Source organism: Azolla caroliniana, unplaced genomic scaffold (genome assembly GCF_043228905.1).
Source record: "Azolla caroliniana isolate FFs.n. ecotype wild unplaced genomic scaffold, voAzoCaro1.0.p SCAF_12, whole genome shotgun sequence".
Classification (NCBI taxonomy): Eukaryota; Viridiplantae; Streptophyta; class Polypodiopsida; order Salviniales; family Salviniaceae; genus Azolla; species Azolla caroliniana.
This window is the reverse complement of record NW_028230447.1, coordinates 5,424,752-5,449,052: the sequence shown is the minus strand read 5'-3', so window position 1 is coordinate 5,449,052 and position 24,301 is coordinate 5,424,752. Positions and strand designations below refer to the sequence as shown.

Below are 24,301 nucleotides of genomic sequence, written 5' to 3'. Positions count from 1 at the left end.
TATTCATTCATGTCAACAAATTTAGAGGCATATTGAAAGTCACATACATTGATCTCGACAAGAAGAAACATTACGTGAAAGTAAGATATATTGATGATGAGAGATTTAAAATAAGTAAAATAAACCGGAGGAGATGAGATGCATGTCGTAGATGATGTCTGGACAACTTATTTACGTTCGAGATGAGATGTGATACGTGTGGTCCTTGGTGTGCTTGTTAATGTAAACATGCAAGATAGTGACTTAAAAACGTAAAACAAATAGATAAGGATCGTGAAAAGAACATGTGTGTGTTATGGGGACGTGGGTGAGTCGAGATTAGGACGAGTCTAAAGGTCACGACAGTTAAGATCGTCACTGTACCAATCCTCACTCCCCACGCAGTTGTCACATGTGAACAGGCCCCGTGGGTCGTAGAGGTCTTTGATGGCTTTGAGCGGGCCATAATGTGAACCAAAGAACGATTGTTGCCAGTCGGGCTCGTTCAGATCAGCCTCGTTGAGGTAGGCGCCCGAGCCAGGCGAGAGGCCGATCAAGAGGTGGTTCATACGCGTGACCAACTTGAAAGACGACGCCGTGGCCTTGGGGTCCTGCCACGCGCTCACGAGGATGACGTGCCAGATGGCGGTGCGCCACGCGGGATTGATGCTATCGAAGGCCGCCCCTACTCGTGCCACGGCTCCGCCTCCCACGAGATGCCCTATGATGACGTCTATCTCGGGAGTATTCACTATTTCCATGAGTGCGGCCGCCACATCGGGAGCCCGGAGGCGGAGTGCCGCCTTGGGGAGTAGCCTGGAGGCTATGGCGGAGTTGGTGCCGGCCGGGTTGGTGCAGTTCCGGTGAGATGCTGAGCACAGGACCGATGTATGCCACTCTTGGAACGAGGAGTAATGTTGGGCCGTAGAATTGAGGAGGAAAATCTCGCCCGGGTATCGGCCGACACAAGCGTAGAGCGGCGCAAAGAAAGCTTCGGCCCGGCCGATGGCAGGGGCGGCGGACACATTCGGAAGCACGTAGGTGAGGTTCAGCGCAAATCCTTCTGCTTCTCGTCCTCTGACAGAGCTGATGTAGGAGTAGCCCGCCCAGGCGTCCTCTACCATGGATGATGATGCCTGCATCTGCAGATGCACAAAAACTGTGAGGAGCTCCTGGAACCTGAACGCTGATGAGGAGAAGAGTCGCATGGAAACTCCGATTAGTCCTTGCAGAGCAGGGAAGGTCTTGAGCGTGGAGGAGACGACGGCACCGTACGTCCCTCCGCCGCCGCCTCGCAGAGCCCAGAAGAGGTCTGCGTTCTGCTACGGCCCATGATGTCGTGGCCCGTGGATTTGATGGACAGGCGGAGGTTGTGGAAGGCGGCGAAACGGATGGCCGCCTGGACATGGGAGGCATCATGAGCCTCCACTGCATAAGGCGGCACCGCACCTTGGAAGCAACAGCATCGTCTCTCAGTGGTGGTTCTGGCGGCGGCATCGGCAGAAGCATGAGAGGTGGAATTAGGGTTGGGAAGGAAGCAGGATTGGGTACCGAAGGCTTCGAGGTTCGTGGATTGCATTGCACCGGGCTGGTCGGCACGCCAGAAGGCGTTGGTCCAGTTCTGGATGGTAGCCTGGCATGCAGGGGATTGGATGGCTAAGTAGCATGGGAGCGCCGGGGGAGTGGGCGCAAGGAGGTGCCCACCGATCGAGTCGTTGAGCTGCTGCCAAATGTAGGGCGAAGGCCAGCAATCACTATGCGGGAGGCAGCGGCAGCTCTTGATGGCGAATGCTGGGGTGAGCCCCCCGTGGAGGAGGAGGAGGAGGAGGAGGAGGATCGACACGGAGACAAGTGCGGCACCCTGCATCCAAGCCGTGGCCGCCACTGTTGGTGGTGGCGGCAGCAGTAGCCTCCTTTTCATGAGGTTTGGCGTTGCCACAAGTATTAAGAAAAGAGCAGAAATTGAGGTCCTCTCTTTTCTCATTCATGTGTTAGGAGAAATGGAGGTCCTCTCTTTTCTCATTCACGTGTGTCCGTGTGTTTAAATACATATATCATATTAAGAGGGGAAAAGTACCAAGATACCCTTGGAAGTTCATCTATTTACCAGAATGCCCTTGGAAGTTCTAAATTTACCAAGCTATCTCTATGTCCAAAAAATTACGCTTTATAAAGTAATTATACACTCAAATCTACAAGCCCTATTTACCAGAATACCCTTCAAACACAATTTTCTTTACTTTAAGGGATTCTTCCTCGGGTATCTGGGTACTTATTCCTACGGCTGTAGCAGCTCCCACAGATTGGGAAGAAGCTTTCCATTTCCACATCATTAATAATACTCATAATAACACTACCTCTGCGTCCTCTTCAGCTTGCTCTTCTCCTCATGATCTCAGGAAATATAATCAGCCTTTAATCCACGTGAGTAACAACAATATAGACAACCTGGGCAGCTTTAATGGAAGCTTGAGTGTGAACTCTGCCGCCTCTACCGCTGCCAATGGTCCCCCTCACACGAGCAGTGATGTGAGCAAGGCCGCCGCTTGGTAATGGCTCCATAGCTGCCGCCATTCAAGCCCTTCTCCCGTCACTTCCTCTGCCCACCACCACCATCATCTGAACCATGCTTTCGCCCACCCTGCACATCTTCATCTCCTCCAATCGTCGCCGCCACCGCCTAATGCTATGCTTAATCCCACCAACCCCATCGTTCAGATTCCGACTGATGAGGATGTGATCAGGCCACCCTGGACCTTCAAGGTTGTCAGCATTAGCGACACAGCCGGCGATTCTCGCTTCAAATCCGAAGCCATGGATCAAATGATCAGTACCACTACGAAGGTGTCGTCCCTAACTCAGAATCCTGCCAATCTCCGCCAAATTGAATTTACAATTATTGATCAGGAAATCCCTCCCCGCAGCATCGCTCTTCGACGAGTTGGACCTGTGCAGCCTCAAAGCTCGCATAGTGGAGGCGCATCTCCCTCGCCCATGCCCGTCGTCACCGCCTCTCATGATCCCATTCACAAATTGCCTGATACTCCTAATGGGGCATCGACTGACGCCTTCCAAAATATGCTTCGCCATTTTGTCACCCATTCAAATAAGGTCCAAGAACAGGTCCTGCAGGATCGATTTGTAATCCACGATCACAGAATGGATTAGGGTTGCCCTGATCTACAGGGTGAGGAAGACGTCAATTCCCACAACACAAGCATGGAGCCAGCTACGATGAAGATGGCAATGTAGCGAAGGAGGAGGAGGAGGAGGTGCTTGAACTACAACATTACCATCACCACATTTATCATCATCACCATGGTCGACCTGCTGGGGACGAATTCACCGGCTTTGACCTAAACGACGAGGAACATTATGCAGAGGCAGCATCAGTACTGGAGCTTGACTATGAAGATTATGGGAGCTCAAGGAGGATGAGCTCGGGTTGTGCGAGTAGTCGAAGCTCTAGCCGACCTCGGCGGCATTCAGGCAGCGACTACGTTCAGATGTCTCGGAGAAGACCCGATCTTTTCTTCCATGGAACTACCTGCATAGATTAGTACACCAATGGCGATCTTGCAAAGCATAACAATTTCCCGCCCAAATCAGAATCTGTGCGCGCAGAAATTGCTCCCATGGATCCTTAGAGGTGTAGAGAATGTGGAGGCTGAAGTACTGAGGAAGTAATTATGGAAGGAAAGTTTGATGATTATGATGAGTAGATGAGTTGCAGGAATAAGTACCCAAATACCTGAGGAAGAATCCCTTAAAGTAAAGAAAATTGTGTTTGAAGGGTATTCTGGTAAATAGGGCTTGTAGATTTGAGTGTATAATTACTTTATAAAGTGTAATGTTTTGGACATAGGGGTAGTTTGGCAAATTTGGAACTTCCAAGGGCATTCTGGTAAATAGAAGAACTTCCAAGGGTATCCTGGTACTTTTCCCTATTAAGAGTGTGGTGCACTCAAACATTCCCAACAGGAACACGGTCCCAAAGTGAGTTAGTTGGGAGGGACCCAAGGAGTCCGAAAGAGAGTTAGGGACAGACCCGAAGAGTCCCAATAAAAATTTGGACAGTCATAAGGACGTGAAAGCAAAGTTGGACAAGGGCACACACTCCCAACTTGAGTTGGGACCCTCCTATCCAGAACATTGAGTTCCAATCTAAGTTGGGACCCAACAAAAGGAACCCGTCCCAATCCCAAAAGGGGCACTACCATCGCATTGGCACAACCCAACCCCAACAAGCAATCCCAAGGGACTCTCCCAATGGCTAGTCCCAATGGCCATATTTGGCCTATATAAAAAGAGGACCACACCTCATTTGATCCTCATTCCCTAGTTTGCACTCTCTCTCTCTCTCTCTCTCTCTCTCTCTCTTATCATAATTAGCTTACCCTAGTGGTAAGTAATTTGCACACATACTCTCTCTCTTTTATCGTAATTAGCTTACCCTAGTCGTAAGTCATTTGCACTCTCTCTCTCTTTCTTTAATTATAATTAGCTTACCCTAGTGGTGAGTCATTTGCACACACACTCTCTTTTATCGTAATTAGCTTACCCTAGTCGTAAGTCATTTGCACACACTCTCTCTTTCTTTAATTATAATTAGCTTACCCTAGTGGTAAGTTGTTTACACTACTAGCACTATATCTTGGGTTCAAACCCTAGTTTTCTCACCTCTCTATATTATTCCATAGATATCCTCTCTATTATTTCACTAAATGTCATTGTGGAATGTAGGGGCTAAACCCATGACCGCTTGGTCTTCATTGGGCATGCTTACCAACTGAGCTACATCCATTTGGGCACACACACACACACACTCTCTCTCTCTCTCTCTTATCGTAATTAGCTTACCCTAGTGGTAAGTGGTTACACTAGGGTGTGTAACCCAATTTCTCACCTTTCTATTACTCCATATATATATCTCATTTTTACTAGATGCCACTGTGGAATGTAACGGTTGAACCTATGACCTCCTGGTCTCCATTAGGGAACCTTACCAACTATGCTACATCCATCTAGGCTCTCTCTCTCACACACACATTTTGGCTCTAAGGAGATTGTAATAACCTTTCTTGTAATCTTTCTTAATCTAATGATAATGAATCGCCTTCTTAGCTCTTGCTTAGCACTTGCCATGGTTTGACAAACCCACATTTTGATAGTGGTTCGCGATGCACACCCCAAAGATTTGCATCAACCCCATTTTTAGCAATTGTCTTGGCCCGTTTTCTTCACGGTTTGACAATGCATCACCACCCTACACTTCAATTGGCCAATGTTCCCTCGACCCCACACCACCACCCTGAGAGAAGCTAGGATGATCCGGGTCATGCACCAATTTATCAAAACCTACAGGCTCGACATCCCTAGCCCAAACGTCCAAGTGAGCATTCACTTTTTGCAACTTCTGATGGTCCTGCTGGACTCCCCTCCCCCCCTTTCGAAGCCCCCGAGTTCCGACGACATTGCCCCCCATTGTAGGGACTTGCCTTCGACTTGAAAAAAGGCCTAACCCACCACCAACTCGTTGGCCTATGGACCCGTGTCAGCATCCTACCCGCCACGTACACACAAGATTTTGAGATGATTATCGACACGAGATTCCTCTCGGCCTATATAAATTGTGGTAGGACACCACCATCCCATCCCCCTTCGCCAACCACATGGCCTCCACATGGCTTTCTGACAAATTCAAGAAATTATTCACCACCACTATCCAGATGCAGGACATCCGCTTACCTCTCCTCAACATCTGTTGCCTTCGCTACCACCTTCGACCCCCTTGCATGCCTTGCTCCTTAGAGCCGTTGTCTTCGTCTTCCTTGTATCCGACCCTCTACACCTGTCTACACCCACAATCGCCTGCTATAGTGCACTTGGGAGTGTGCATTCACTCATTAGGATGGGGGGATGTTAAGTGTATAGCACACAATACACCAGTCATGAAGACGAGTGCACCAACAAAGGACGCCATCCAACTAACAAAAAGGGAGTAGAACTAGCCAAATAGGGGGAAAGGCAAGCCAATGGGTAACCTAGTGTGAAATGACCATATTTATGATGTAAAAGCTATAAAAGCCACCTTGTGGTGTCCTTTTACGTTTCTTCTCATTCTTAAGAATCTCCTGGTGATTAAAGCTCTAATACTCCTTTCTACCTCCTTTGTAATGAAGAGCTTAAGAGAGATTAACGGTAGTGTTTAGTGAATAAACCCTAATCTTTCCTCGTTGTTGGTGCTAGACCTCTTTGTAATAGAGTGGTGGAATAAAACATATATCTTGCCTTCTACTTTTTCTGAAGTGTTAAGAGAGTAAGCGAGAGAGCATGAGAGAGTTTAGTATTCATCACATTTTATTGAGTTAGTGGCTTGGAGGTATTTGACAACTACCTCCGCCCTGGTTGCCACCAATAGGGTATACACCGGTCCGATCCCCAAGCAAATGCCATGGACGGGAGGAAAAACTCCATTGATTGATAGAAGTGCTTCTGTGAGATGCACGGAATTGACATGATAATAAACATTAGTTTTTCTCTAATAAAGTAAGCACTAAGTTTGTCATCCCTCTTTTATTAGGATTTGAACCTCTTCCCTTTTTTATTTAGGAAATTTAAACTTTACTATTTTTGCTCTCTCTCTCTCTCTCACCCAAAATAATGATAAACCATGCATTATATTCACTAAAGAACCACTTGAAACTAAGGAAAGCTTTAAATACCTTGGCCTTGAAGTTCCTTTAAATCATTGATGGAATGAATGGCGGGAAAGAGAGCATATTATGCATTTGAGAACACATGCAATCATGGAGAAATTAAGTGTTGGTGCTTCTCTATGGGGTGGTAATATCCCCAAGTCCACCTGGAAAGAGTTTGAAAATGTCAAAAAAGAAACAAACATTATACACCCTCATATTTATCGAGACAATATCACTTTCCATTGACATAATGGCCATATACCAGGTTATTGAATACATGCATAAGGTCCAAAAAAGTCTCTCATAATGAGTTTTAAGACTTGTATGGAAGCAAACAAAAAGATCCAAAAGACACATAAAAGCAATTTTTTGTGTTCCGATTGGATGCAATATGTGGAAAATTGGTTTGGTAGACGAGATGCAACACACTTGCTTCATGAGGCATCGATAAATTCGTATGTGAATGAGATGTTTTGCAAAACCAATGTATCATGACATGTACTAATATGTTGCACCTAACTACAAAACCATGTTCTTCACTAAATTGGGAAACCACACACCTCAATATATGTTAGAGTTCGTCTTGTTGTTTGCTATCCAAAGCATTATTTCCATGCAACTTAACTCACACACACATCAATGAGAGACGGAACCATTGGGACACACATGATGAGAGTAGTTGATGTGCACAATTTTTGCTTGAAACAAGCTTGGGAGTCATAGTATGCACACTTGATACAATGAATTTGCTTTTGATCACATTCGACTATGCATTCCAAACATCTTCCACTCTTGATCACGCGACATTCATCAAGAGAGGTGTGGTGCATCAAGAACAACTACTCCGTTTCACATCATGTATTGCGTGAAAAAAGTTGTAATTTGGGTCTCATAGGTCGGAATCAACGGCTTAACCGGTTTGGCCTTGTCCAAACCAAACCGTTTTAGCCTTAACCGGTTTGAGAGTTTTCAAACTTGAACCAAACCAGTTAATGCTTAAACGGTTTGAAAAAGCCAATTACCAAACTAGTTTAGGATTTGGTTTGGCCCTAAAAAGTTCGATTCAGTTTGAGCCTTGCCAAACCGAGCTCAAATTGGTTAAGGAATCTCAAGCCCGAACCTAACCGAATCGAACAACCAAACCGTTTATGAACGTTTTAACGGTTTGGTTTAGGCTTGAGCCGAGCCGTTGTCGATTCCTACTCATAGGTCGTGATTGAGCTTTGAAGTCCAAAGTCCCATAATGAAACCTATCTATTTATCTATCTATCTCATAGTACGCAATATACTCGAATGCATGGGAAAAACATTCGTTTCATACGAATGTAAAGAGAATGCGTATGTTATCAAAACATTCGTATATTTTTCTTTTACACTTTTTTACCTTAAAATAAATGTTATCTTATAATAAATAATGAATAATACAAAAGTATGGTATTTACCATACATACTTTTGAGGGTGTTTACCATACTCGAAGGATTGAAACATGCCCGAATGCGAATGCATGTAGGGTACGTATGGTTCATACTATGATCTATCTATCCTATCTATCTAAAGGGCTCTCTATCCTATCTTTAGGGTACACTCTCTCTCTATCTATCTTTAGGGGTACTCTCTCTCTCTCTCTCTCTCTCTCTCTCTCTCTCTGTGTCTCTCCATATGGAGAGGGGGGGTTTTGGTTATGGATCAGAAGATTTTCCTTTTCTTTTTGGTGGTGGTAGTGACTCGTGGGCGATTTTACAAGATATGTATATATGCAGACACTCACCCACATGATGACAGAGAAGAATAGACAGGAGGAGGAGGAGGAGGAGGGGGAAGATCGTGATGGTGACCTCCCATATGCTTGTAATGCCTGCTGCATCCCTTCACACCTCCTCATCTGCTGCCTTCGCCATCGCCATCTCCAGCCCTAATCAGCTCCTCCCTTCCTCATCTCATCCTCCCTCTCTGCACCTCCGGACCAATCCTTCCCTCAAGCCTTTCTTCTTCAGAAAACAGAGCAGCACCCCCTCAAGCTCCCGCCCATCTTTGCCCTGTTGCTGCCGAGCTTCCAGTCTCAAAGCCCTTGTTTTCGACTGCGATGGAGTGATCCTGGAGTCCGAAGACTTGCATCGCCGTGCGTATAATGCTGCATTTTCACATTTCCAAATTGTCTGCCCGGGTTTAGGCTCAGATCAGCCCCTGGAATGGACATCTGAATTCTACGACAAGTTTCAGAACCAGATAGGTGGAGGAAAACCGAAGATGAGATGGTCTAATTTCTTGTCTTCTCGTAGTAACTTTGTGCTTTTTTTCTTGAAAGAAATGGAATTTAAGGGATACATACATATATGCTCGTTATTGGTTTTTTTCTCTCTCTCAGATTGATTTTTTATTTTCTTCAGGTACTTCAATACACATGGATGGCCTTCTTCGACACTATATTCCGCCGCACCAGAGAGTGATGCTGATCGAGAGGCCCTTATCGATATAGTTCAGGTAAAGAAACTTATCTGCATTAATGCAAAATGATTATGCATCCAAACAACAAAATAGAAGAAGAAATATGTGGTCTCATGCCCTCATTCATATAGTTCAGGTAACAGATTAACTCACCTAGAATGACTACAAATTATTCTGTCCAAATGGTTGCTAGGTAACAAAGTCACCAGAATCTGATCATTGATTGAATGTGTATCGAAACAAAAAGAAGAAATTTGTGCTCTCAGGCTTGGATTTAATTAAATACACATTGATAGCAAAGTCACCTAAATGACAGAAAATTGATATTGTCTAAACAAAAAGTAATAATCTCCATAGACTCTCCGCACAAGGAGATACTACATATATAAGGATTACTATGCACTTCAAATAATCTTAAGTTCATTTCTTCATGGTTGATATTCAAAGATAAGGGTATCTTTTCATCTTACATGAGCTTGCTTTACCAGGATTGGAAAACGGAGAAATACAAGAATATCATTGCTTCAGGGGCTGTAAGCACATCCTTTTTCAGAAAACAAATCATCCTTTTTCAGAAAAAAAAAAATTAGACAGATTAATGATATGATTTCTGTGTTTGGTTTGGACTAACAGATACAGCCGAGGCCAGGTATTCTACAGTTGATGGATGAGGCAAGAGCAAAGGTCTATATTCTTCTCCGTCTGCTTCATTTTCCTCATTGAATGTTCGTTGTACTTCTCCTTATAAAGAAGTGCTTTTCTTTTGCTGCAATAGGGGATCCTGGTAGCAGTGTGCTCAGCAGCTACAAAAAGCTCTGTGGTGTTTTGTCTTACAAATCTCTTGGGAATGGTATCCTCAATTCACTATCAACCTACGGATGCATAAATAGAGATACACAAGAGAGTTGAAACTAAAATTAAAACTCAAACTAAAGTTATGAAGTGTCCTAGTGACAAATATGAAGGCTACCCAAGTAAGAGATATACCAGACCACAAGGACACTGTGATGCAAGATACAAGATACAAGATACAAGATATGATGTTAATGTTAGTGAGAATTGTCATTCTGAGACCCCAAGTAGCGCTTTAGTAGACATACTACAATTGTTTACATTGGTCTTCTTATACTCTGTACGAAAGTGAGCATCTTGTCTTCATCCAGCGTCCATAGAAGACTATTCTTGAAGCAACTGATGGTCTCAGTCTACCTGTAGTATCTGAGTCTGTGTACAACATGCTTGAACAATCACTTTACTGACTTCCAGTCTGCTCTGCATCTCAATGTTATTCTAGTTCGTGGAAAATATGCTAGAAAGATCGTAATTATTCTCTCTTGCGCTGATTCAATTCCAAACGTAGACTAAACCTACTGCATGGATTAGAAAGTGTGTAGTGTTTTGGCATTTCTAAAGCCTTAGAAATGCATAAAATGGATCATAGATGTTCTTCCAATGATGAAGCTGAGTAAATAATCCTTACAGTGATCTTCACTGGAACATTTCCTGTTTGTTAACTGCTCATTTTCTTATCGAGTGACTGGCTATTGTAATTTGTTACGTGGTAGATTTGTATTGTGATGTTGTTTTTATACTGAGTCTCTTGTATTGATGATTTTCATTTGTTGACATACCTAGGATCGGTTTGAACAGTTGGACTGTTTTCTTGCAGGTAAATGTTCTATGTGAAGTTCTAAGTATTTTTTTTCATATTTTACATGAATCTATGTGTGAAATCTTTACATAGGTGATGATGTACCAAAGAAAAAGCCAGATCCGACAATCTATATTGAAGCTGCAAAGGCAAGTTCTTCTTGATTGTGTTGATGAGAGATAAAATCTTGTTAAATCATCATTAACTGTTTACTATGAAGGGCATATGGATAAATGCAGAAATACAATCTGCCATCATGGACACTATTATAGGTGTTGAAATGTATACCATGCAAACTGAGTCATGTGATCTTATTGATAGTCTCCTCATTCAAAAGAAGAGGTAAATGCATAAGATAAGATAAACTAGGCAAATCATAATTCATAAGCCTAACTAGACGTGTAGAATTTCATAGTAGGGACAATAAACTTAACGTTGATATCTTCACTGCAAGGTTGGAGTATTGCCCTGCCAATCAAAGATAAGATAAACGTGGCACATCATAATCCATAAGCCTAACTATATGTGTATAATTTCATAGTAGGGATGATAAACCTAAAATTGTTGCTTCGTAAATGCATAAGAATTGCCAGGAGTAAGGTATGCCATATGTTTCTTTTCTTCCAGTTATCATGTCTAAAAGACTTTTAGGCTTCAAGGTAAAAGAAGATCCAATAAAATATATCAGGGGTGATGAGCACAAAAGACAAGCCTAGAAAGGCACTGCTCATTGTTATAGAGCACAAGGCTCTTTCCTTGGGGGAAAAGAAATGAGGGATCTCATGGATGGGGAATTAGACGTTCAGATCTTTTGGAGACTTTATAAAGAAAGAGATTGATGATAATTGAAGCCCCAGTGGACGATCTCGAAAGATTGTCTATAGGTTTAAGAGTTACTGAAAGATTTCATTAATGGCAATTGCATAAGCATACTTCCAATTTTTTAGAAGTTCTCACCTGATTTCAAAGCCTTTTGTTCCATGCCAGTAATGAAGGAAAGAAACATTTTTTCCTAGCATTTTGATCCCATCAAAAGTAAAACATGTTTGTGCTCATTCTTAAACATTTTTCATTTAAACAGAAGCTTGATGTTCTACCAGAACACTGCTTGGTTGTAGAAGACAGTATAATTGGGCTCCAGGTAAAGCCTTCTTGTTATGCAAAATAACTATAATGAAAAATATATTTATACATAGAATTCTAATGTCCATTGTCATTCATTTGCACACTTTTAGAGGAAAAATACTCTTCCCTGGCTATTCGATTTGTCTTCCTATTCAAAATACATGGAGGCATATACATTTAATGATTTGTCGTTATTCTTCCAATAGAATGGACATAATGAGTTCATCGATTGTAATAAGTGTATAAAGTGCTACCTCTATAATTGCATTGATCGTTAGAGACTGTAGAATATGAAAATATACTTTTCACTCTTGATGAGGCAGCTAGGTCTCAATTTTCATTTAACTCTGTAACCTTTGAAAATCCAAGAATACATCATCATAAAGGATTGAACCAAAAAGGAGTTTATAAATGCCATTTTATCAGTAACATTATAAATAAATGCAGTTCTAATTTTTTTATTTTCTACTGATAACTGACAACTGCCATTTTTTTTCTATTTTCATAGGCTGCATTGGGTGCAGGCATGAAATGTATCATTTCTTACACCTCCTCCACTGCCGAGCAAGTAAGTGTTCATCTGCGTTGCTTGGTTTTTCCAAATCTAGGCAGTTGGATTGGAAAATTTTGTACAAATCATTGTTGGAGTGTACTAGTTGCATATACGTTCCTCTCTGATCAGTGCATTATATACATACATACATATATACATATATATATATATATATATATATCTGTGTTTGTGTGTGTAATTTTCATTCATCATATGTTTGAACTTTCTGCTGAAACAAATCACATCCTTTGAATTGTAGCATTTACGCATTATGACTTTCATGAAATGGAACCATAAGCTAAATATTTCCAAGAATTATATTGGAGCCATATCTGATTTAATGTCATCACGAAAAGGCTATATATATAATCTTCTCCTCTTCATTGAGAATTGATACTTTCTGAAATTCTTGATGAATGATATATGAATTATGCAATCTGTCTTTCAGGATTTCAATGGAGCATTGGCAGTATATGCTGACTTGGGAAACGTCAGGTTCTATGCTATCCATATGGCTTCTTTTTGTGGAAATGTCGAATTTCTATAAACTAAGTCTTATATTAAGCTTTTTATTTTGTTGTAGGTTTCAACATCTGCAGGAGTTGATGGAGAAGATTGTACCTGTAAGCTAACATTTTGTTGAATGAGAAAGGGCATATAATTTGTTATGTATTTATTCCATGCCCCACCTACAATGTAGTCTGCGACCTTGTGATTAACGGCTTGAGATCTTCACATTCTGATGTATCTGTTTACAAATTGTTTATATATTTGTTATATGTAATATATGAGGTTGCAGACCATGAATTGCATTTGTATCATTCCCAAGTTGAAGGGAGATTCAAATCTGGAAATTGTATATGCCTTCTCATTATAAATACATCTTCGCCATTGGTCTCCATTTTCTCTCCATGAATAATGCATGAACTTCCTCGGGTAATAATTATCAGACATCTTACTCGACTATTGTTGTGGTCAAATTTGAAGTAAACCATTTGAGCAACATCTTAACTAGTCTTTCTATATGCCATAGTTAACCGTTAAGTTGTTTAGAACTCTCGATCCTATTTACAAATCACACTATAAGATATTATTCTCCAGAGGGTCTTAACCGCATGTTTGGCTTCACTTCTTATACTGGCCGTTCAATACATTAAATTATTTGTGTTTTCTAGCGACCTAGATGCTTTGTGAATATTTTGGATTTGGCTGAAAAAAATGATTGCACAAGACATTTTGTCTATTTGGGTTATACTATGAACTTGAATTTGTATCAATTAGTTTATCAACCTAAAGAAAAGGTTAAGATCAGATAAATATATAAATAACTTATTTTCAGCTGTGATAAAGTAAACCTAATGTAATGTCACTTCTTTTGGTTAACATGGTAGACATTTAACATGAAAAATAGAAATGATATTACATAAATATTGTTTATCCTCCATTGGGCCATGGAGTAACAATTGTGAGACCTCCAAAGAATGTTTATGATAAATGCCATTTAGATGACTAATTCCATGCAGAAAGCATAAAAAAATTTGCATTTGAACATATTGGTCGTTTGTGTCATATTGGTTGCATATCCTTGTGGATGATGTACACTAAAATAAATCAAATGCATACTTTTCTAACTAGTGCTCTGCTTTAATACAAATATATTTGTATACTGGTAAGACTTTATTTTTCATCGTTGTATTTGAACCTGCTAAAGAGTGTTAATTTTAAAAATAGGGAAATCAAGGAATGAAACAATTGAATCATTTAAATCAATCAGTAAAATTACGGTACATAATTATGCTACACTTTGTGAGCAAATGCCGCAATACAATCATATAAATCCATTGGTCATCAAAATTGGAGAAACTAAAGGAAATTACAGGACACAAATATGCTACACTCATTCAAACCAGTGGATGTTTTGGTCATCACTTGATAAGGTTTGATGCCAAGGCCTTCACAATTTCACATTGGCTGGTTTGAATATTGAAATATTTAAACAAGGAAAAAAACTTATCCGCGCCTGTCGAATGAAGAAGCTAAAGAAATGAAAGAGAAATAGATTTTTTTGTAATCATCAGCGATCATATGTGATTTATCAGACCAAAACTAAAATTTTTTTTCAGGTTGTGTATATATAAGAGCAATAACTCTCAATGTTAATGAGTTTTACTAATGAACACTGCAATTAAGAGTGCACATTGTAGGTAAAGAGGTCCTTCCACAACTAAGAGAAATATGTGAACCTTCAAAGCAATGTGATCTATCTTCCCCAAAGCTACTTTTTCCATAGTCATGGGGAAATTCCTAAGCAAAAGTATAGGTACATACAACAACCATTTTTTTGTATGCATGACATAAAATGAAATGGAAGGCATCATATAGCTTCCACATTCACTAAAAATGATGGCATTATAATAGGAAATTGAGTAAAAAATCGTGTTCGAACTCTTCTATTATTGTCTAATCATAATGAAATATGGATACTATATGCTGTCCATTTTTTATTGCTGCTTAAATGCTGAGAAGGTGATTGAAGCACCCAAGAGTTGGTTCATCTCTTTCTCCAACAATTCCAGAAGTTTAGCCTTTGTCCGTCTGTACACCCAGTGTTTATGGTTTGTATCCCAGTCAAATCTTGCAGGCCCGCTGTAGCCAAAAATGACAAAGAAAGAAAGAATCATTCTACTTCTTATGAAGATTATTTGAGCCATAATATTGTGGAGAAACTGAGCAAAAATAAAGGCAATCAATAGAGAAAGAAATCATAAAACTTTGTCAAAAATGAAAGGAAACTTCAATACTTGTTTTCTTTTTGTTTCAGTTTCCCCCTATTTTCTCAATAACCCTTGAAATTCTATTTCCTCCAAACCCCAAGAGAACACGAAAATACAAAAGAAAACATGCATTGAGAATATTGCCAGCAGCATGATGTTTCCGTGTAAGCAAAGCTATTGTCCCTACACAGGTGAGAATTTGTTAAATATAATCAATGATCAGCCTGAAGTTGTAAACCTATCCCCATATGTGCTCTTAGAGTGCACATTTTGTGATAGCGCCCCAAATGAGGAGTGGCTAGTGTGCAACTCGACCATATGGGTTGATAAGGTGTTAATCTAGGAAACCGTACATGTGTAGGACACAATGTATTTAGGAAAGAGCGAAATAGGTAATAGGATTGGCTAATCAAGTCAACTAGAATATTTTGTGGGCAAGTTACGATGTACTTAGTCTTGAAGTATGTGCCATTGACTTCAAGATAAGTACTATTTAGCATTGGCCTATATCTAAGGAATTGGGTCATATTAAATGACAAGTCAGTGGACAGAAAAGGAATATCTCCACTACTATCAACTGACTTGCACATTTAATGTTATACTCAGACCAAACATAGAATATAATCCACTTTCTTACACAGTGGTTGGATTGATCATTAGTCCCCACTAATTTTGTAGTGAGTTGGTCCAGATCCCATCTAAGCTCTAAGGTGTGAGCGCATGGGTGAACCACCATTGTGAGCTACTCTCATATGTAATAGAAGTTTTGTTTTCATATATCCATCTCTGTGGTTGTAACTCTATATACCTATCTAATCGATTCTCAATATTTCTAACAGAATTCAGAGGAGAAATAAATCATAACAGTAGAATTTAGTAAGAGGATGCTCAAAACTAGTAAAAGAATGTTGTGGTAACAATTCTAGTGCTCTAGGAATTTAGCGCATTCCATGTACAATTTCTATTTCTGGTCTCACATCCCGAAACAGATGTACACAAAACTTATACAAGGGAATAAAGGAGAGAGAATTACCTCACAGGAGATGAAAGCCAGATCTGCCTATTTGGAGTCTGCTTATTGATGACGTATGTCCCAGACACTCCTAGTTTTATCGTTATTACCCCTTCCTGGATCGAATATAATTTAACCAAAATACAAACCAAGTCCTTTCAGGTTTATCCTGAAAGCTTCACAAAGAAGAAGTTGAGAATAAACCCTCACCGCATGATCTATGTCGAACCCATCCACATTGAGTTCCTCTCCCATTTCCTGCATTTTACAAACAGTGAGTTAAGGATAAGATAAATCAAGATAAAAGCCTACTTATTTTGAGTACTCACATCGACTTCCTCCTGTATGTGATTAAGCACTTCGTCTGCAAGCCTATGAAACTCCCTCTCATCTATCAGTGAGCTGTAAGTAACGGTGCAAAAACACAACCAATATTAATAATCTAATGCATGCTGCTTCTTCGGAGCATCTAAATCTTAAACATTTATACAATACAAAAAACACAATGCTGAGAGAAACATGCTTCAAAGAGGTCAAGGATTCCGAGTATTTGCAGCTCACAAGAAGATACATGATTAGAGAATCAGCTAAAAGTGGTGAATTGTGCTGTAATGCATCAATACAATCATACATAAGCACATATACATTCATACACCTCACACATGCATTTGATTTCCTTTCAATACTTCTGCGACTATTAGTAAGAATGCAACGAGACTTGTTGTCCGCTGTTTTTAACAGGGAAGAGACCATGGCAAGAGCCTACCTGGAATCGAGGGGCAAAGGACCTGAAACGTTTTCAGTATCATCATCTCCTCTCCCTTCCTCGACCCTGGTACAAAGCGATCGCATCCACACATCCGATCTTATTATGGTAGATATGGAGAAGGAGGAATTGGAAGCAGGAGAGCGAGACGGATAAGCTGAGGCGAGTGAACTGAAGCTTGAAGAAGGCAATGGATGGCGAAGGCTTGTTCTTCTTCTTGTTGTTGTGCTTCTGCTTGAGCTTGTTCTTGTTCTTGTTCTTCTTCCTGCGATGATGAGGAGAGCTCTTGGCGAGTGAGAGAAGAAGGGCATGGTCACTCGGAAGGGAAGAAAAAGGATTGAGGTTTACACCATAACCCTAATTCTCAGAAAAACAGAGATTTATTCTTTATTCATTGTTGTTGTTGGCCGTTCTTATTGTATGTATGTATTTGTTATGTATGTATGTATGTATTACAGTATTTGTGTGTTTGTGTATGCATTTGTTTGTATGTATGTATGCATCAATGCATATATTTGTATGTATTTATGTATGGTATGTGTGTAATTATGAATATATGTACATGTATGTATGTATGCTATGGTATTTGGCCGTTCTTATTGTATGTATGTATTTGTTATGTATGTATGTATCAGTATGTATGTATGTATGTATTTGTTATGTATGTATGTATCTGTATGTATGTATGTATTACAGTATTTGTGTGTTTGTGTATGCATTTGTTTGTATGTATGTATTGCATCAATGCATGTATTTGTATGTATTTATGTATGGTATGTGTGTAATTATGAATATATGTACATGTATGTATGTATGCTATGGTATTTGGCCGTTCTTATTGTATGTATGTATTTGTTATGTATGTATGTATATGTATGTATGTATGTATTACAGTATTTGTGTGTTTGTGTATGCATTTGTTTGTATGTATGTATTGCATCAATGCATGTATTTGTATGTATTTATGTGTGGTATGTGTGTAATTATGTATATATGTACATGTATGTATGTATGCTATGGTATGGGTGTGTGTATGTGTATGTATATATTGTATAGTATGTACATATGTATGTATGTATGCATGCATGCAGGTACTTATGTATGTCATGATTGATGTATGTGATGTTATCTATGTACGTGCGCATATTTTCCCTTTTGTATTTGTGTTTGTAACGGTGGTCATTACGATCATAATGAACGTAGGGATACCTCAAGGCCGATTTCGTAGCCAACAAAATTATCTGCTCCAAGGAGCTACTTATCAAGGAGTTAAGTGTGCATCGGATCGAAATGCAATTTAAAAAAATGGGAGATTGGATTGAAGTGAAGGATGAGATTTCCGAAGCATAAAGGTTTCCCTATACATGTGTCAAGGTGTTAGTGCATTGGATCCAAATGCAATTAAAAAAAATGGGAGATTGAATTGAAGTGAAGGATGAGATTTCCGAAGCATTAAGGTTTCCCTATACATGTATCAAGACGTTAGTGCATCGGATCGAAATGCAATTTAAAAAAAGGGGAGATTGGATTGAAGTGAAGGATGAGATTTCCGAAGCTTAAAGGTTTCCCTATACATGTAGCATATTATAAGGGCCAAGTTATGATCACAATGTCGTGAAGATACTTTGAGGGTTATGGTTCCTTAGCTGACAAAATTAATTAGGCAAACCTATCTACGATAGGAGGGTAGTGCATCATATTGAAAGGGACTATAAAAATGTTGGCTTTGTATTCGAATTGAAAGATGAGTTGTCAATACCTCAGTTAGATAATTAATACATTCGTGATTCAAAAACCTCTTATGCATAAGATTGTTGGGTCATCCTCATCAACAAAGATTATAGATAAGAAAAGATACACTACCCATAAGGAATTTGCCATGAATATAGCCCTAATTTTTCAAAAAACTGATAAAGTGCACCCATATGTAATTCAATATGTAATGCTCCATAGGGGTATTCTAATAATTGTTAAAAACTTAAGAGATATGTTGATAAACACCATAAGTATTTTGGTGTTTTCCATTATATTACAAGTGGCCATAATAGGGTGTGGCATGATGCTTTTTGAGAGAAATCGTCATCAGATTTTATTGGCATGTTATGTTATGCATATTCTTCAAGCAGTTTTTGAGATAGTAAAAGAGGTATATATGTGATAGCTAGGGTTTTGGACCATGTTTTGTTAACAGTGGACAAAGTATAAAATCATGAATGGTAACACTATGATTATTGATTCTTATTCATGAACCAATTCGGATTATAGATGGTAAGTTTCTAAATGATCAGTTAATCATCATCGCGTCGCATCTAACAGATCATGAATTTATTGTTGTCAGAGATTGTGATTTCTAGATACCAGAGGTTTATTATAATGTAAGCTACGAATTCTGTATTTTGCGGTTCCTCATGGATAGCCATTTCTGAATTGTGTATTTTGATTATGCCTTCTAATAAATATGGATTCCTAACATAATTTCATTCAGTAATTCAGTATTGGACATTCCATCAGTTATACAGCCAGGTGATTGAACAATGGATTTGTTTCATTTGCTAATTCAAGCTATGTCACATGACTCAAGGCTAAGTAAAAAAACACCAATGAGATCGTGCCTGAGGAAACATAGGCAAGGGAATGAGAATTGCCAATCATCCCCACCATATGCTATGCAGTTAAAAACCATCATATTTCTTGTATCATCGTCACTTCAAAACCAAATATATGCTTCCAATCCAAGAAGGCAACGCATTTTGTTGCTAACATCATTTTGTTTATCCTTTTTCGGACCTAAATTAGGGATGAATACATTCATTCTTGGGTTAATTTGGCTTATTCTGTGTTAAGAGGCAATAGATCTTTGTACAAGAGGAAGATAAGAGAGAAAGAAACCCGATCGATCTTTACAGAACATTGAAACAACAGTCGAGGCAGCGTTGATAGGTCGTGCTCGTGTCTCCGCCTTCGTCTTTCTTGAAGTAGCAACAGGTGATGAAATAGGCGGGGACCAAGACGAGGAGCGCGATAACCTTGAAGATGGCCACCTTGTGCCACACGTGCCGGATGTTCTCGGCCACCGCGGCTTGGCATAGGCTACAGTGTGAACAGAAGCCGGTCGTAACCCCTGCCTTCCTCCAAGCCTCGCAATCCGACTCTATGGCCAATGCCGTGTCGTTCAATGAAGCCCCACTACTATTGGCAATGTTGCATCCCGTAGGCGGCTCACAACATGCTGTCTGTAGTAGTAGTAGTAGTAAGCCACGGGCCATTCAATATAAAATTAGCCCCTTCAAAAAAAAAATCTTCACTTTCTTGCAATATTATTACTGAAATTTGTTTTGATTGTTAGGGTGACAAAGAGACTTAATTTCCATGTCTTTTCGATGATGAGCATGCAAATCCATTAACGGTTACAGAACCGATGTGCTCCGAACCAGTTTGAGAACATGATCCACACAGGGCAGAGACAGTATTTTACTCACCATTAGGACCAACCAAAATATTTTACTCACCATTGAAAAACTAGGTATATGTTTAAGATAACTGGCTAGGCCTTCATCTGGCATAAAAATCCTAGGTCTATTTCCCAAGCCATAGCAATCCTAAGAATGTTCCATACTCTCTGAGCATGCAAATCTCATGGGCCAATTTTGGTCTTAGAAGACATTAATATATCTTTCTTTCTGATCCCGGGAAACCATTCAATGTGACCAGCAGCCACAAAGCCCTAAATCCATGTCCATAACAAATACTCAAGATAATGAGCACCCAGCTATATATGTAATTTCACCTACGATTCTCATCGACCATGCGTGCCATCAATGCCTATTCAACAAGAAAACCCCAAATACATGCTCATGATGATGATGATTTAGTGTCATCTGCCCTAAAGAAACCAGTGAAATGAGTTCTGGGAGCCCCCAAAAAAGAGCATTATTACAAGTGAGGTCTCTCCTCTTCTCTGCCACAAAGGATTGAACAACATACATATATATGTGTGTGTGAGAGAGAGAGAGAGATAAGATTTACCTGTAGAGCCGAGAGGCGTGGCCGGCTGTAGTAACCGCTGGCATAGCTATAGCGAACAAACTCGCAGATCTGCCCGTTCTGCGTGCATGACCGCATCCTCTGGTCGACTTGATGCCGTAGCCAACCCGAGAATGGGTCGGGATTGTTGTGACTGTCCGCCTTCACCGAGGCCGAGATACCATGGCTCGTGATGACCAGAACAAAGACAGTGGTGCCTACTATGATCAAGATTAGCAGAAGCATCACAATGAAATTGAGATACAGCAACCACAGGATGCTCCAGATGGTTCCGACGATGCCTGTGGCTGCGATCGCCACCATGAAGAGTCCCGAGCCGATGAGAACTGTTTGCAGGAAATGAATACAATTTGTGCTATGGTTGAAGGAGAGCCACAGGCCCACACCCACAAACCCTATCCCAACACAAGCAAACAAGACATTGAGTAGGACCAAGCATGGGTTCACTCTAACTTTCTTCTGATGCTTCTGCTTTCTCTTCTTCCACCTTTCCTCCTCCTCTGCATCCACAGTTTCCATATCCTCAAGGTGCAGCACCTGCACTACTCATTATCTCTCTCTCTCTCTCTCTCTCTCTCTCTCTCTCTCTCTCTCTGTGCAATGGGGTTATGCAATCTAGGAGAGAAAAGAAAAGAAACAAAGGGGAGCAATTTCTTTCTTTCTTCTCTCTGGAATCAATGCATTCTCTTTTCTGTTTTTTTTCTTTTTTTTGTAATCAATGAATTCTCTCTCTCTCTCTCTCTCTCTCATGCTCTGTCTGATTCCAGCTCATGAAGGAAACCTATCCAATATCCATGCATACTCTCTTTTACATACATATACTTCAATTTCCAATGGCTATCCTTCTTCTTCTTCTTCTTCTTCTTCTTTCTTCTTTCTTCTTTCTTCTTTCTTCTTTCCTGTCCTTATCATCGCGGTGCCATGCACGTCTACACGACAAGGTAAGACTTGGTGCAGGTGTCCATTGAAATACCCACGTCTGTTATTGTCCGCACGATGGAAAACGCTCTGCGGAACTATGTCTGGATGGACCAGCGCAGTGTGCGCCACATCAGACTCCCCGAGGCGATAAGATAAGACTTGTCGTAGATGTCAATCAAATACCCATTTATGTTCCGTCGGCACGTGGGAAACTAACTAGTCAATGAAACTATGTCCAGATGGATTGGCGCGCCATGCCCACCTTAAACTAACCCAAGGCCCATCATATCCCATGGGCACCTTTCGATTGTGTCTGTGCACATCCGTTACGTGAATTGCTCGAATTGGGTACAACAACTTTGAAATCATCCCTTTGTCTGTCTGCAAACATTCCTTTTCTTTCCTTCCTGCATTCGGTGGTCATCCAAATCACCCCCCCTTCGTGTCTCCACACAAGCTTCTGGTGTCGTATCGGTCATCCTATAATTGCTCCATTCGTAGAAGAAACATCTCTTGCTAGGATTAAGAGAGAGGTTAGCTTTCGTTGTAAACTTGTTAGGGAAAAGTAGTGTAGCAAAAACATCTCTTCATAAGATTAAGAGAGAGCTTAGCTTTTGTTGTAAACTTGCTGCAACAGATATTGTAGAAAGAAATATCCCTTTTGTGGGATTATGAGAGAGCTTACCTCTCATTGTAGACATATTTGGAATAGTTTCATTAATAGTATTGAGGACCTTAACAATAGTGTGAGATTGGTTTCTTGTGTCAAGAAATATGATATGTAAAGAAAGAGAATAAGCTTCATCTTTTGATAATTGGGGAGTAGTTGTAAGGTGTTTGTGAAATTTAAGTCAAGTTAATCAAATCAAGCTTTGGTGGTCTCAATATTTGTTTCCACAAAAATCGTCAAATAATTCTTTAACATAATCATGGCATGGCCATGAAGGTGATTTGTATTCAATGTAATGTTATAACATGTCTACTTCGTTGATCTAGTTAGGAACCATCCATCTAATTGATTGTATTGGTTGTATTGCCAAGCGCATGCTTGCCAATATCACTCGTATTATACTCAACTATACAAGTGATTTTCCTTTTTGGATTTATAATAGACCTAATAATCGTGTGCATAGTTGTTTACGGTGTCATTGGCAAGATCAAGGAACCTCCACAATGCATATTTTGGCATTATACTATTGAGTAAAGTCATCAGGATGGGATTCCTGTTTATTTGTAAATCATTGTCTACCTTGAGTGGGTTGTGTGAAGGCAAGGCCCTAAGAGATAGTAAAGGCCTTACCTTTTTGTAAAGATATTGTTACCTTTTGTAAAGTTGGCATCTGGTATTTTATGCCCTCTTTAACTATAGTCTATCTAGACTTGAAGCACCTATTTGTCAATAACTTGCACATATTCATGCATGGTACACTTTGGCCATATGCACTTTTTGGGGGATATTAGACACAATCAATGTCCAACTTCTGATGTCCTTTAACTAAACGAATCATGATGATAAATTACATGGCCAAGTAATCAAGTAATTAGTAAGTTATGTACGATTAACTAATAAATTCTTGGTAATATATTTCACAAAAAGTGTGGTTAGATTTGGCCATGTTTCATGTAGGCATGGTACACTTTGGCCATATGCACTTTTTGGGGGATATTAGACACAATCAATGTCCAACTTCTAATGTCCTTTAACTAAACGAATCATGATGATAAATTACATGGCCAAGTAATCAAGTAATTAGTAAGTTATGTACGATTAACTAATAAATTCTTGGTAATATGTTTCACAAAAAGTGTGGTTAGATTTGGCCATGTTTCATTGATATAAAGCAACTATGAATAGTTTGCCTTGAACATGTTCTTGAGCTTGAGTTTCACCCTTCATTACAATGTTCCATTTTCAATCAAAATTGAGTGTGCTTTCCTCGTATCCATGCACACGTTTCCCTTGTAGTCACAATGTATACTCTTGGTTATGATGTTCATCAAGTGTCACATGTAGTCTTTCTAAAGTTAAAACTTGTGCATAATGTTGAGAGAGAGAGAGAGAGAGAGAGAGAGAGAGAGAGAGAGAGAGAGAGAATTGATTAGCTAGTATACCTTTCTCAGCCTTTTGGCTAAGATCAAGTGTAGTATCTGTTCTTATCAGTTTAGTATCTGATACGTGGCCTATAAGGCCACATGATATTAACCTAATTTGTTTCATGGGGGCATCCCCCGTTCAAGGCAACTTGTTGTCTCTAGGAGCTGCGTGCATCGCCTCGGTATTGCACTGACGCCGAGGTCATACAGACGCGTCCCCCACTACTAAAGAAGA

The 24,301-nt window shown here is 40.1% G+C and overlaps 4 protein-coding genes and 1 non-coding gene across 5 annotated transcripts; 2 read left to right on the top strand and 3 right to left on the bottom strand.

Moving 5' to 3' along the window:
- Positions 1-329: 329 nt before the first annotated feature.
- On the bottom strand, positions 330-1,187 carry LOC147856936 (putative FAD-linked oxidoreductase ARB_02478). Its single transcript, XM_087328585.1, has one exon. It carries the CDS (start codon positions 1,185-1,187, stop codon positions 330-332), a length of 858 nt encoding a protein of 285 aa, XP_087184711.1.
- Positions 1,188-8,478: 7,291 nt separating this feature from the next.
- LOC147856935 (Haloacid dehalogenase-like hydrolase (HAD) superfamily protein) lies at positions 8,479-13,354 on the top strand. Its single transcript, XM_087328583.1, has 11 exons — positions 8,479-8,936; positions 9,069-9,162; positions 9,615-9,659; positions 9,760-9,810; positions 9,902-9,976; positions 10,762-10,795; positions 10,871-10,926; positions 11,859-11,918; positions 12,411-12,470; positions 12,904-12,950; positions 13,039-13,354. Exons 1-11 carry the CDS (start codon positions 8,509-8,511, stop codon positions 13,085-13,087), a joined length of 999 nt encoding a protein of 332 aa, XP_087184709.1. The 5' UTR covers positions 8,479-8,508; the 3' UTR covers positions 13,088-13,354.
- Positions 13,355-14,492: 1,138 nt separating this feature from the next.
- Positions 14,493-17,415, bottom strand: FH (frataxin-like protein). The gene is made up of 5 exons (XM_087328951.1): positions 17,008-17,415; positions 16,571-16,643; positions 16,452-16,499; positions 16,263-16,357; positions 14,493-15,101 (listed from the first exon to the last, which is right to left on the bottom strand). Exons 1-5 carry the CDS (start codon positions 17,316-17,318, stop codon positions 14,957-14,959), a joined length of 672 nt encoding a protein of 223 aa, XP_087185077.1. The 5' UTR covers positions 17,319-17,415; the 3' UTR covers positions 14,493-14,956.
- Positions 17,416-19,674: 2,259 nt separating this feature from the next.
- Positions 19,675-21,675, bottom strand: LOC147856933 (tetraspanin-8-like). Its single transcript, XM_087328764.1, has 2 exons — positions 21,034-21,675; positions 19,675-20,240 (listed from the first exon to the last, which is right to left on the bottom strand). The coding sequence occupies exons 1-2, from the start codon at positions 21,568-21,570 to the stop codon at positions 19,908-19,910; spliced, it is 870 nt and encodes a 289-aa protein (XP_087184890.1). The 5' UTR covers positions 21,571-21,675; the 3' UTR covers positions 19,675-19,907.
- Positions 21,676-24,080: 2,405 nt separating this feature from the next.
- Positions 24,081-24,281, top strand: LOC147856932 (U2 spliceosomal RNA). Its single transcript, XR_015530658.1, has one exon. It is a non-coding gene; the product is annotated as a U2 spliceosomal RNA (small nuclear RNA).
- Positions 24,282-24,301: the final 20 nt, after the last annotated feature.